Genomic DNA, 15,272 nt, shown 5'->3' with positions numbered 1-15,272 from the left:
TTATATATAAATGTATTTGTGTTTATATATATATAAATAAATAAAAACGGGGCTGCACGGTGGTGCAGCGGTTAGCGCCCTTGCCTCACAGCAAGAAGGTCCCCAGTTTGAGTCCCGGCTGGGGGACCCGAAACAGGACACCAATGGGGGACCCGTTCTCTCTCTAGCTTCCTCCCACCGTCCAAACACATGCTTCATATCTTCATTGGTTATTCTAAATTGTCCATAGGTGTGAGTGTGAACGGGTGTGTGATTGTGGCCCTGCAACCAACTACCGACCCTGTCCAGGGTGTCCACTGCCTCCACCCACAAGTGGCCAGGATAGGCTCCAGCAGCATCACATTTCGCTATTTATTTACGTATTTATTTATTGTACCCCCCTCTCCACATACTATTATTATATTTGTTTTTTTATGCCATTCTTTTTATTGTTATTTTACCTATGATACTTAAGGTAATGTTTTATTCATTTTACCAATTTACTTTTTAATTTGTAATATTGTGATATTTCTTTTTATTTAATTACAATCTTTAATTTGATGTTTCTTACTCCAGTGTTTTCTCTTGGGGATCCATTGTTCTGGGGCACTACCAGCTTCGCCTGTAGGGGGTGCTGTTGCTGCGGTCCTCGTTCTCATCCAATCCTCCGTTATCCATTCATACAATCAAGAATCAAAACTTAGGATAATTAGACATATTACTAAATATTGCTTGAAAAGGATTGGAAGGAATCAAACTTACATAATCCCATCCCCCGTTATACTTTAACCATATTATTACACGATTTATCATTATCTGGTTCATCTGGTTTATCAGACAGAATAAGGAAACCTGAAGTATCAATAAATCACATGACAAAGATGAATTACTTAAAATGTTATGGAAAAAATAACTTTTAGAAATCAACATGGCAAATGCAGATAATTTATCCAAAATAAATGCAGATTATGTTACTCATAAAAGTCATTGATATGATTAATAAAAATAATACTATATCAGTAAAATAAAAGAAAAAACTGTTTCAAGAAATTTACTTAGCAAAATTTGATCAAGTATCAAAAGTTAAAATATGTGCAGGATTATGTTACATTAGGAAAATTCATGAGTCAATTTTTCAATTTTTGGAGCAAGTGAAACAATATCATTAGAAATCAATAAATTTAACAATGTTCAACAATTGATTAATCATTTAATATAAAATAAAGGTTTAGGGCCCAAAATAAGGTTTTGTGAAGCAAGAGGTTTACTAGAGCACTTGCAGAGCAAAGTGGGTTTTAGTGGTGCTGTGCCGCGCGCTACGGGAAGCATCAAGGGTCGCTCAATACCACTTGCAGCTTTAATTATCTCTTGTTCTCAGATCATCAGATTCTTTTTCTTTTTTTCCCCAGACAAATCAAAGTCCCGTTCTGACAGAGAGAAAACCTTCACCATCATAATGTTCACCTTCCAGTTCTTCACCATGTTCTCCTCTCTCTTCTACATTGCCTTCTTCCTCGGCAGGTATGACTCCGCCTTTTGATGTCATCATAGTGAGAAGATAAAATCATTAACAAAACCAATACCAAGAATCACCGTTATTTTTAAGGAAATAAAGAAAAGATCGTTTTAACCATTAACAGCAAACATGTCACTGCATGGTGACCCTACCATAACTCTTCATTCACCATTTACATGATACACGTGAATCCGGTGATTCTGGCTCGAAGAAATGCTTTTCTTATCTGCTTTGCACCGTTATGCAACACATTACTAAGGTGAAGTGTGGCTAACAGTGCAAAGTTGCTTTTCTCTACAGTAGTCAAAACAATGTAAATACAGGCGCTAAAGCTCTGGTGTTAAAGGGTTGAACTTGTCTTAGAATACATAAAGAAACTGTAATCCCATCTGCAGAAACATTACAAACTTCAAAAACTAACTAACCTCAATATGAGTAAAAAGATAAAATTCCTGCACAGAACAGAGCTAAGATATTTTTTTAAAAATTGGTTAAGTAGATTATCAAATTATTTATCAATATTTTCTAAAATGTAACAAAATGACTATAAATATTTAAAATTTATTTCCTAAATATGTTAAAAGCAAAAAAACAGCAAAACAATTGCTAACGTTTAAAATGAATTGTAAGGATTTCAAAGAAATATACAGTACAGACCCAAAGTTTTGACACACCTTTCTATTGATTTTAAGACCTAAGGGCTCTAGGAGGTTCATACTGATATAAAAGAAGGACTAAGGCCATGAACACTATTAAAAGAATCTTAAAATCAATCCTGACAGGGACAGCTGACAGGGAGCCAGTGCAAAGATTTTAAGATCGGTGTAATGTGCTCCTTCTTCCTGGTTCTCGTTAAAAGCCATGCAGCAGAGTTCTGGACTAGCTGCACGCGATTGAGAGGGGTTTTCTTTACACCAGAAAGGAGGGCATTACAATAATCTACACTTGATGTAATAAAAGCATGGATTAAGATTTCAGCACTGGCTCTAGAGAGAAAGGGTCTCACTCAGGCGATATTCCTCAGATGGTAAAATGCAGATTTAGTTAGTTGGTTCACATGTTGGTGAAAGCTCAGATCTGCATCTGGAATCACACCGAGGTTCCTTACTGTGTCACGTGTAGTCATAGAGTTGGTTGACAGATAAGATTGGCCCCTATCTCTCTCAGCTTCAGAATTGATAACCAAGACTTCACATTTTTGTCTTTGACTTTTTGTCTGCGATGAACTTTGAGAAATAGTCTTGCCTTTGAAAGTGAGTGAACATTTAAGAGTTCCAGATTCAGTTCGATTGATTTATTGCTGTGACTGGATTGGTGGTGATTGGACGAGTTCTGGATGTGCACTGTTTTAAGATTAATATTGGTACTGTTACGTTTATTAAAGTAAATAGATAATTTGGATATAATGGATGGTATGGTGGAGATGACAAGTGGTGCTGATGGTTTGTTGGATATCTGGATGGGGGGTCTGGAGGAGGGGACAGAGTTTTGTTGTGATACTGCAGATATTGGTTCTTGGGGAGTATTGGGAGTTAATAGTCAGTCCTCTTTAAAACAATGCACTGTGTTTTGGATATTAACAGTTATAATATTGGTTCCGAAATGGCTGGGGTGAAGACCGTCAGGTTGATAAAAAGAAGGGCGTTTTCAAAAAAGATTAAAATTATCAATAAAACCAAACCTAAACTTGCAAGAGACAGACAGCAACCAGGTGTTTAGGAAGAGGATCCTGCTGAATCTAGTGGATCCTCGAGAGAGTGTGGGGATGGGTCCAGAAATGAGGACAGCTTTCCCAGTGCTTTTTAAAAAGAAAAAGAGGTCCAGAAAATCCAGTTTTGTTCCCTCTGATTGCTTCAGTGTGGTGTTTAGTCCTAACCTGAACAATAATCAGGGTGATGGTAGATGGGAGGAAAAGCAGAAGGTCTGGGAGTTTTTGGAGAATGTCCATCACTTTGGCTCCTGGAAAACATCTGGTAACTGGCCGAGTCAATAACCTGACCTGAATTTTGTTGAGCAAACGTTTCACTTGCTGAAGACAAAACTGAAGGGAAAATCGCCCCAAGAACAAGCAGGATCTAAAAAGACCAAAGATAGCTGATTTGCAATTCTAATAAATATAGTAGAGTGTATTAAAAAAACAAAGGTCAAGCAGTACTCTTTGGTCAGGGGAAAGCTGAGGCAGTCCGGCTTTGTTTTCTGGTCGGTTTCGTAACAAGGACGTTTCTCCTGGGTTGGTTGTCGGCCCTCCACAGGATAGTTGGACAGTGGGGGTGCCACCTTAAAGCATTCCGACAAGCTGAGACCAGAAAATATGGAAGACCCTTGTTTTTTTGGTCGGCTCTACGCACCGGGAAGGGACATCGCCCCCCCTGCAAGAGCCTTGATGATGATGATGATGATGATGATGATGATGATGATGATGATGATGAGTAAAAAAAAACAATTCAGGCACAGCGTATTTATTGCTCCAAAATGCAGAATATTGTTGGATTTTAAGTTTCTAAACTAAAAACAAAACAAGAGCACCGCACTGCTGCCACTGGGAAAAGAAAACTTCAAAGTAAAGTGTCAGTGAAGCTTCTCTTTATCAAAGTAAAACTATATTGTTTTTACAAGTTGATGAAAAAGGAGACTAATGTTTAGTTTACTGAATCAAGTACTGAAATAAATGATTCTGCTTTAAAAAAAATCTAAGATTTTTATAAAAGTACATTATATTATTTTAATTTTCATACATCCAGTAAGAATACATACATATAGCAGTCGTACAAACATATGATAGTAAAAGCAAAGAATCTGTGTTTTATCTGTGAATCGTTGATCTTGATTCATGAATCAAATTGCATTGTCATGTATGATGTAGGTAAGAACCCAAAGTCAATAAAGTTAGGACTTGTTTGTTTTAAGGTTTCTGCACCCTCAAATCTGTTGTTTGATCTATTATTATGGCCCGCAGCAGTCATAGACTGCAAGGACCATATTGTAACTGGTACGAGGGTCGAACACTCAAAAAGTCCAAAACGTCAAAAAAACGCGTCAAAACGCCAAAAACTGGGGTCAAAAGTCGCCCAAAGCACACAACGAGACGACAATTGTGTAACGCAACAAAAATACACACACACACGCACAACACCCCCACACAAACGACAAATTTGTAGTCGCAAAAATGATGACAAAAACACAAAAAAGCCTCAAAAAGCCCTCAAAGAACGGGTTTAAAGCCAAAAAGACATGCCCAGCCTATAGTAAAAGACAGGCCGCATTGAAATACATAGGCCACCTGACTGCAAAAACTTCTATATTGTTTCTGCTTTGTTTCATTATTATTATTATTATTATGGCCCGCAGCAGTCATAGACTGCAAGGACCATATTGTAACTGGTACGAGGGTCGAACACTCAAAAAGTCCAGAACGTCAAAAAAACGCGTCAAAACGCCAAAAAATGGGGTCAAAAGTCGCCCAAAGCACAAAACGACACGACAATTGTGTAACGCAACAAAAATACACACACACACGCACAACACCATCGCATAAACGTTAGAATTGTAGTCGCAAAAATGACGACAAAAACACAAAAAAGCCCAAAAAAGCCCTCAAAAGACGGGTTTAAAGCCAAACAGACATGCCCAGCCTATAGTAAAAGACAGGCCGCATTGAAATACATAGGCCACCTGACTGCAAAAACTTCTATATTGTTTCTGCTTCGTTTATTATTCCCGTTTCTAACGGATCCGTTGATCGCAAATTTGACCCCCGCCACATACCCGAAAACTCACCAAAATTTGCACACATCTGGGATAAATTGAAAATGAATTTTCGGCAAAGAGAACGTCACCCCCCCCACGACGATGACATCACGGCGAGCGTTCCCGTAAAAAAAATGAATGGGCCGAAAATCGCTTATGGGGCCAAAAAAAAATATTTTGGAATACAGTTACGAAACCAAAACACGCGTGTTGGAGATATCCCAAAGAAGATTTGAAATCATTATGGGATGGCCACACGACCTACAGCTTGGCGGCCATTTTGTGGCGAACTCAGAGAAATGGCGATTTTCGTGTTTTTTGACAATATGGGAAAACGACACTTTTGTTTATGCGATTGTCACAAAATTGCACACACATGCCAAGACCCTGATTCTACAATAACCAAAGAAGTTTCGTTGACCTTTGACCTTGGGAAGGGGCGGCCATCTTGAATTTTCATAAAAAAGCACCTTTAGTAACGTATACAAACGAAAACTCGTCCTAGGGATTTTTATCGATCTTTTTGAAACTTCTCAGGCATCAATGGCAAGCTACTGTGGACAAAATGTTGGAATTAGAAGTTGTAGAATTTGAAACACGTGCGCGTGGCGAATTCGCAACCGTCGCCATTTTAGCTAGCTCGCACATATTTTATCGGAATAGCCTGAAACTGAAATATGCGATACCCTGGCCCACACTGAACAAAACGATGTCACATACGACAAAATCGATAAAGGAATGTGGCCGTGATAAACAAAAAACCGTCGCAAAAAAAAGTGCTGACTCGGCAAAAAAATTTTTTTTCGGATTTTATTTTTAAGAATCGGCTAACGAAACCCAGATAACTTTGTCGGGTATATCCAAAGAAAGTTTTGAAATCATTACGTGATGGCGACACGACCTACGGTTTGGCGGCCATTTTGTGCCAAAATCTGCCATTTTGCGTTTTTCGCGTTTTTACATGATATGGAAAAATGAACTTTTTTTCGAGCGATTTTCACGAAATTTGACACGCATGTCCCTAGCGTAAGTCTACAATCACCTCTGGAGTTTCGTCGACCTTTGACCTCGGGAAAAGGCGGCCATCTTGAATTTTCAATAAAAAACACCTTAACCACCAGATTCAAACGTAAACTTGTCGTTGGAATTTTCTTCGATCGTCTCAAAACTTTTTGGGCATCAATGGCAAGCTACTGTGTAAAAAATGTTGGAATTAGAAGTTGTAGATTTTGAACGGCGTGCGCGTGGCAAGCTAGCAAAGTGGCGCACTGTTATAACTCCCATGCATTTCAATACAATACAGTGAAAATTGAATGTATGCATTAATGCCTGAAACTGAATACATTGAAAAACACTGGATATGGACATATAAGGAATGTGGGCGTGGTTAGCATTAAACCACTGTTGCTAAGGACAACAAAAAGTTTACTTTTACCGATTTGTCCGAAACTGACGTCAATCTGTTCGTCATCCCGAGGGGACCAAAACATAAAATGGTTGCTATGGAGATAAAATCAACAGAAAAGCCGCCATTTTGGAAAAAGTGGGTTTTTTATCAACTTATGACACATAGCTCTCACCAATGGAGGAATGTGTTTTTCTGAGTCAGTTGATGATGCAGATCGCTATGCTAGCACTTTTAGCTATGTTAGCATAACTAGCATAGTTAGCATAATTAGCATTTTAGCTAATGTGTTTTTCTGAGTCAATTGATGATAATGATTGCTATGCTAGCACTTTTAGCCACATTAGCATAGCTAGCATAGTTAGCATAATTAGCATTTTAGGTAATGTATTTTCTGAGTCAATTGATGATGCTGATCACAATGCTAGCACTTTTAGCCACTTTAGCATAGTTAGCATTGTTAGCATAATTAGCAAATCCAGCCTTGACTAGCTTTTAATTTGCGGGCTGTGAGGGCAGAGGTGGTGCGTAGAGTTGGGCGTGGAAGGCGGGTTGCGTCTGCGGGCCATACAACGCCGCTTGCGGCTTTAATTATTATGGCCCGCAGCAGTCATAGACTGCAAGGACCATATTGTAACTGCTACGAGGGTCGAACACTCAAAAAGGTCCAAAACGTCAAAAAAACGCGTCAAAACGCCAAAAAATGGGGTCAAAAGTCGCCCAAAGCACAAAACGACACGACAATTGTGTAACGCAACAAAAATACACACACACACGCACAACACCAACGCACAAACGTCAAAATTGTAGTCGCAAAAATGACGACAAAAACCCAAAAAAGCCCAAAAAAGCCCTCAAAAGACGGGTTTAAAGCCAAAAAGACATGCCCAGCCTATAGTAAAAGACAGGCCGCATTGAAATACATAGGCCACCTGACTGCAAAAACTTCTATATTGTTTCTGCTTTGTTTCATTATTACGTTTCTTCTTTCTTACGGATCCGTTGATCGCAAATTTGACCCCCGCCACATACCCGAAAACTCACCAAAATTGCCACACAGCTGGGATAAATTGAAAATGAATTTTCGGCAAAGAGAACGTCACCCACCCCATGACGATGACATCACGGCGAGCGTTCCCGTAAAAAAAATGAATGGGCCGAAAATCGCTTATGGGGCCAAAAAAAAAAATTTCAAATTAGAGCAACGAAACTAAAACACGCGTGTTGGAGATATCCCAAAGAACTTATGAAATCATTATGGGATGGCCACACGACCTACGGCTTGGCGGCCATTTTGTGGCGAACTCAGAGAAATGGCGATTTTCGTGTTTTTTGACAATATGGGAAAACGACACTTTTGTTTATGCGATTGTCACGAAATTGCACACACATGCCAAGACCCTGATTCTACAATAACCAAAGAAGTTTCGTTGACCTTTGACCTTGGGAAGGGGCGGCCATCTTGAATTTTCATAAAAAAGCACCTTTAGTAACGTATACAAACGAAAACTCGTCCTAGGGATTTTTATCGATCTTTTTGAAACTTCTCAGGCATCAATGGCAAGCTACTGTGGACAAAATGTTGGAATTAGAAGTTGTAGAATTTGAAACGCGTGCGCGTGGCGAATTCGCAACCGTCGCCATTTTAGCTAGCTCGCACATATTTTATCGGAATAGCCTGAAACTGAAATATGCGATACCCTGGCCCACACTGAACAAAACGATGTCACATACGACAAAATCGATAAAGGAATGTGGCCGTGGTAAACAAAAAACCGTCGCAAAAAAAAGTGCTGACTCGGCAAAAAAAATTTTTTTCGGATTTTATTTTTAAGAATCGGCTAACGAAACCCAGATAACTTTGTCGGGTATAACCAAAGAAAGTTTTGAAATCATTACGTGATGGCCACACGACCTACGGTTTGGCGGCCATTTTGTGCCAAAATCTGCCATTTTGAGTTATTCGCATTTTTACACGATATGGAAAAATGAACTTTTTTTCGAGCGACTTTCACGAAATTTGACTCGCATGTCCCTAGCGTAAGTCTACAATCACCTTTGGAGTTTCGTCGACCTTTGACCTCGGGAAAAGGCGGCCATCTTGAATTTTCTATATAAAACACCTTAACCACCAGATTCAAACGTAAACTTGTCGTTGGAATTTTCTTCGGTCGTCTCAAAACTTTTTGGGCATCAATGGCAAGCTACTGTGTAAAAAATGTTGGAATTAGAAGTTGTAGATTTTGAACGGCGTGCGCGTGGCAAGCTAGCAAAGTGGCGCACTGTTATAACTCCCATGCATTTCAATACAATACAGTGAAAATTGAATGCATGCATTCATGCCTGAAACTGAATACATTGAAAAACACTGGATATGGACATATAAGGAATGTGGGCGTGGTTAGCATAAAACCACTGTTGCTAAGGACGACAAAAAGTTTACTTTTACCGATTTGTCCGAAACTGACGTCAATCTGTTCGTCCTCCCGAGGGGACCAAAACATAAAATGGTTGCTATGGAGATAAAATCAACAGAAAAGCCGCCATTTTGGAAAAAGAGGGCTTTTTAGCAACTTATGACATATAACTCTCACCAATGGAGGAATGTGTTTTTCTGAGTCAGTTGATGATGCTGATCGCTATGCTAGCAATTTTAGCCACATTAGCATAGCTAGCATAGTTAGCATAATTAGCATTTTAGGAAATGTGTTTTTTTGAGTCAGTTGATGATGCTGATCGCTATGCTAGCACTTTTAGCTATTTTAGCATAGCTAGCATAGTTAGCATAATTAGCACTTTAGGTAATGTGTTTTTCTGAGTCAGTTGAAGATGCTGATTGCTATGCTAGCACTTTTAGCCACATTAGCATAGTTAGCATAGTTAGCATAATTAGCATTTTAGGTAATGTGTGTTTCTGAGTCAGTTGATTATGCTGATCACTATGCTAGCACTTTTAGCCACATTAGCATAGCTAGCATAGTTAGCATAATTAGAATTTTAGGTAATGTGTTTTTCTGAGTCAGTTGATGATGCTAATCGCAATGCTAGCTCATTTAGGCACATTAGCATAGCTGGCATAGTAAGCATAATTACCATTTTAGGAAATGTGTTTTTCTGAGAGAGTTGATTATGCAGATCGCTATGCTAGGACTTTTAGTCACATTAGCATAGTTAGCATAGTTAGCATTATTAGCAAATCCAGCCTTGATTAGCTTTTAATTTGTGGGCGGTGAGGGCGGAGAGGGCCGCGGTAGTGCGTAGAGTTGGGCGTGGAAGGCGGGTTGCGTCTGCGGGCCATACAACGCCGCTTGCGGCTTTAATTATTACGTTTCTTCTTTCTTACGGATCCGTTGATCGCAAATTTGACCCCCGCCACATACCCGAAAACTCACCAAAATTGCCACACAGCTGGGATAAATTGAAAATGAATTTTCGGCAAAGAGAACGTCACCCCCCCCACGATGATGACATCACGGCGAGCGTCCCCGTAAAAAAAATGAATGGGCCGAAAATCGTTTATGGGGCCAAAAAAAAATATTTTGAAATACAGTTACGAAACCAAAACACATGTGTTGGAGATATCCCAAAGATGTTATGAAATCATTATGGGATGGCCACACAACCTACGGCTTGGCGGCCATTTTGTGGCGAACTCAGAGAAATGGCGATTTTCGTGTTTTTTCACAATATGGGAAAACGACACTTTTGTTCAAGCGATTTTCACGAAATTGCAGACACATGCCACAAACACGATTGTACAACTACCAAAGAAGTTTTTTTGACCTTTGACCTTGGGAATGGGCGGCCATCTTGAATTTTCATAAAAAAGCACCTTTAGTAAGGTATTCAAACGAAAACTCGTCCTAGGAATTTTCATCGATCTTTTTGAAACTTCTTGGGCATCAATGGCAATCAATTGTGGACAAAATGTTGGAATTAGAAGTTGTAGATTTTGAAACGCGTGCGCGTGGCGAATTCGCAACCGTCGCCATTTTAGCTAGCTTGCACATATTTTATCGGAATGTCGTGAAAATGAAATATACGATTCCCTGGCCCACACTGAACAAAACGATGTCAGATACGACAAAATCGATAAAGGAATGTGGCCGTGGTAAACAAAAAACGATCGCAAAAAAAAGTGCTGACTCGGCTAAAAAAAAAAAATTCGGATTTTTTTTTTTTGAATCAGATAGCGAAACCCAGATAACTTTGTCTGGTATATCCAAATAAAGTTTTGAAATCATTACGTGATGGCGACACGACCTACGGTTTGGCGGCCATTATGTACCAAAATCGGCCATTTTGATTTTTTCGCGTTTTTACACAATATGGAAAAAGGAACTTTTTTTTGAGCGATTTTCACGAAATTTGACACGCATGTCCGTAGCATAAGTCTACAATTACCTCTGGAGTTTCGTCGACCTTTGACCTCGGGAAAAGGCGGCCATCTTGAATTTTCTATAAAAAACACCTTTGCCACTGGATTCAAACGTAAACTTGTCGTTGGAATTTTTATCGATCGTCTCGAAACTTTTTGGTCATCAATGGCAAGCTACTGTGGAAAAAATGTTGGAATTAGAAGTTGTAGATTTTGAACGGCGTGCGCGTGGCAAGCTAGCAAAGTGGCGCACTGTTATAACTCCCATGCATTTCAATACTAAACAGTGAAAATTGAATGCATGCATTAATGCCTGGAACTGAATACATTGAAAAACACTGGATATGGACATATAAGGAATGTGGGCGTGGTTAGCATAAAACCACTGTTGCTAAGGACGACAAAAAGTTTACTTTTACCGATTTGTCCAAAACTGACGTCAATCTGTTCGTCTTCTCAAGGGGACCAAATCATAAAATGGTTGCTATGGAGATAAAATAAACAAAAAAGCCGCCATTTTGGAAAAAGTGGGTTTTTTATCAACTTATGGCATATAGCTCTAACCAATGGAGGAATGTGTTTTTCTGAGTCAGTTGATGATGCCGATCGCTATGCTAGCACTTTTAGCCACATTAGCATAGCTAGCATAGTTAGCATAATTAGCATTTTAGGTAATGTGTTTTTCTGAGTCAGTTGATGATGCTGATCGCTATGCTAGCACTTTTAGCTATGTTAGCATAACTAGCATAGTTAGCATAATTAGCATTTTAGGTAATGTGTTTTTCTGAGTCAGTTGATGATGCTGATCGCTATGCTAGCACTTTTAGCCATATTAGCATAGTTAGCATTGTTAGCATAATTAGCATTTTAGGTAATGTGTTCTTCTGAGTCAGTTAAAGATGCTGATCGCTATGCTAGCACTTTTAGCCATATTAGCATAGCTAGCATAGTTAGCATAATTAGCATTTTAGGTAATGTGTTTTTCTGAGTCAGTTGATGATGCTGATCGCTATGCTAGCACTTTTAGCCACATTAGCATAGCTAGCATAGTTAGCATAATTAGCATTTTAGGTAATGTGTTTTTCTGAGTCAGTTGATGGTGCTGATCGCTATGCTAGCACTTTTAGCCACATTAGCATAGCTAGCATAGTTAGCATAATTAGCATTTTAGGTAATGTGTTTTTCTGAGTCAGTTGATGATGCTGATCGCTATGCTAGCAATTTTAGCCACATTAGCATAGCTAGCATAGTTAGCATAATTAGCATATGCAGTTTTGACTAGTCATTATCAAAAGTGGGCGGTGAGGGCGGTGAGGGTGGTGGTGCGTAGAGTTGGGCGTGGAAGGCGGGTTGCGTCTGCGGGCCATACAACGCCGCTTGCGGCTTTAATTTGTGTTTGTTTTTAGAGATCTGCACCTTGAATTTAATTTATGTCATTTATTCTGCCAGTGAAACTAATTGCACGACAAATGCTGATGACAGGAAATAATGTCCAAGTTTTAACAAAATAATGTTTATATGACGACAGGATAAATGGCTATCCTGGAAACTATTCCCGCATCGCTGGATACAGACTGGAGGAGGTAAGAGGACTAAGTTCCACCCATCTTCCTCCGCTCATCCGGGACCGGGTCGCGGGGGCTTGTCCTTGGTCTTTCCCGGGCCTCCGTCCAGTGGGACATGCCCAGAACACCTCTCCAGGGAGGAGGCATCCGGACTAGATGCCCGAGCCACCTCAACTGGCTCCTTTCGATGTGGAGGAGAAGCGGTTCTATTTCGAGCTCTCCACGGGTGGCTGAGCTTTCCCCCTATCTCTAAGGGGGCGCCCAGCCCCCCTACAGAGGAAGCTCATTTCAGCCGCTTGTATTGTATTCCTGAATACAATACAAGCAGCTGAGGACTAAGTTTGCACAGAAATTCAAACTGCATTATGTTAACTTTTGTGTTTTTCACAGTGCCACCCCAGCGGCTGTTTGTCAGATCTCTTCATCCAGATGAGTGTCATCATGACCCTATCACAGTTTATCCGCAATATTTCTGAGGTCACCATCCCGTAAGTGATCCCTCCCAACTCCTTCAGTCTAACCTCTTTCAGATGAAAACAGGGTTGGTTTCTTTGTGTTCATCTCTTACAGCTGGTTGAACAACCAGTGGAAAGAAAAGACAACAAAGGAAATAAATTGTTTTTGTAAAATCTCCATTCCGTAAGTGTTCCCCTCCAACTCCTTAATTCTGACCTCTTTTAGAAAAAACAAGGTTGGGTTCTTTTTGTTCATCTTTTACAGCTGGCCAAAGAACTGCTGTGGAAAGGGCAAAAAAGTACCAAAAGATAAACATCAGGATTGTTGGAAGGAGCGATGTGATGACTGCTTGGGAAAATATTGGAAGAAAAACTACGAGCTGACTGACACGGATGAATACAGTCTGTTCTATGAGATCCTGAAGATGGGTGAGTCCACTTAAGTCCCAGGCTGTACAGTCATTGTATCTTTGAGCAGATATTTTAACCCCACATTTCCACGGAGGACAAACATGACATCATTAAAATAAGCTTTATTAAATAAAAATACATTTAAAACAATATCCTCTACTTTTTAGCTGAAAAATACATTTAAAAAACGGAATTTCCTTATTTACTTTTTGATTTCCTGTTTTTTCATTTTTAATAAAAGTATTTATTTTTGAGTATTGGGTTACCATTTAATCAATACCAACATTTTCGGTGATTAACCACATTACTGAGAGCAAAATGAAACAATTTAGACCAATGTATATGAATAAAACATTTTATTTTTTAAAGCCACTGAACCACTGGATTGGCAGACAGGCGTGGTGGTTCCCCTCTTTAAGAGCGGGGACCGGAGGGTGTGTTTCAACTACTGGGGAATTACACTCCTCAGCCTCCCTGGGAAAGTCTATGCCAGGGTCTGGAGAAGATAGTCCATCCGATAGTCGAACCTCAGATTCAGGAACAACAGTGCAGTTTCCGTCCTGGTTATTGGACCAACTCTATACCCTCTTTAGGGTGCTGGAGGGTTTTTGGGAGTTTGCTCATCCAGTCCATATGTATGTTGTGGATTTGGAAAAGGTTTTCCACCCCGTCCCCCGTGGTATCCTGTAGAGGCTGCTGGGGAGCCTTACTGAAGGTTGTCCGGTCTCTGTATGACTGGAGCAATAGCTTGGTTTGCAAAGCTGGCAGGAAGTCAGACCTGTTCCTGGTCCACGATGGACTCTGGCAGGGCTGCCCTTTATCACCGATTCTGTTTATAGTTTTCATGGACAGAATTTCTAGGCGCAGCCAGGCGCTAGAGGGGGTCTGGTTTGGGGAACCACGGGATTTCCCCTCTGCTCTTTGCAAATAATGTTGTCCTGTTCATTTCATCGAGCCAGGACCTCCAGTGTGCATTGGGGTGGTTTGCGGCAGAGTGTGAAGCACGGATAAATCTGAGGGCATGGTTCTCAACCAGGGAAAGCTAGTTTGCCATCTCTCGGTGGGTGGAGTGTCCCTGCCCCAGGTGGAGGAGTTTAAATACTTTGGGGTTTTGTTCACAAGTGAGGGAAGACCGGAGCATGAGATTGACAGGCTGATGTGGTCACTGTATCAGTCCGTTGTGGTGAAGAGAGCTGAGCCAAAAAGCAAAGCTCACAATTTACCGATCGATCTTCGTTTCAATACTCACTTATGGTCATGAGCTATGGGTCATGACCGAAAGAACGAGGTCCCGAATACAAGTGGCTGAAATGAACTTCCTCCGTAGGGTGGTGGGGCGCTCCCTTAGAGATAGGGTGAGAAGCTCGGTCACCCGAGGAGAGCTTGGAGCAGAACCGCTTCTCCTCCACATTGAAAGGAGCCAATTGAGGTGGCTCGGGCATCTAGTCCGGATGCCTCCTGGACGTCTCCCGGGGAGGTGTTCCAGGCATGTCCCACTGGGCAGAGGCCCCGGGGAAGATCCAGGACACGCTGGAGAGACTAAATCTCTCAGGTGGCCTGGGAACACCTCGGGGGTCCCCCCAGAGGAGCTGGAGGAAGTGACCGGGGCGAGGGAAGTCTGGGCATCTCTACTTAGACTGCTGCCCCCGCAACACGATCCCGGATAAGTGAAGGAAGATGGATGGATGGATGGATGGATGGATGGATGGATGGATGGATGGATGGATGGATGGATGGATGGATGGATGGATGGATGGATGGATGGATGGATGGATGGATTTTTAAAAGCAGTTAGACCACTCGCAAATAAAAGGAT

The 15,272-nt window shown here is 40.7% G+C and overlaps 1 protein-coding gene across 9 annotated transcripts in view; it reads left to right on the top strand.

Moving 5' to 3' along the window:
- LOC105357636 (uncharacterized) overlaps positions 1-15,272 on the top strand; it is a 545,012-nt gene that overhangs the window by 258,525 nt on the left and 271,215 nt on the right. For all 9 annotated transcript variants that reach the window (XM_078944705.1, XM_078944708.1, XM_023953741.2 and 6 more), the window contains 5 exons: positions 1,389-1,500; positions 12,554-12,608; positions 12,981-13,078; positions 13,161-13,229; positions 13,311-13,474. In XM_078944705.1, coding sequence (XP_078800831.1) covers positions 1,389-1,500; positions 12,554-12,608; positions 12,981-13,078; positions 13,161-13,229; positions 13,311-13,474 — 498 coding nt within the window. The remainder of the gene's footprint in view (positions 1-1,388; positions 1,501-12,553; positions 12,609-12,980; positions 13,079-13,160; positions 13,230-13,310; positions 13,475-15,272) is intronic.

This window comes from Oryzias latipes, chromosome 3, assembly GCF_053564925.1.
Source record: "Oryzias latipes strain Hd-rR chromosome 3, Olatipes_Hd-rR_3.1".
Classification (NCBI taxonomy): domain Eukaryota; kingdom Metazoa; phylum Chordata; class Actinopteri; order Beloniformes; family Adrianichthyidae; genus Oryzias; species Oryzias latipes.
This window is presented reverse-complemented; position numbering and strand designations above follow the sequence as displayed.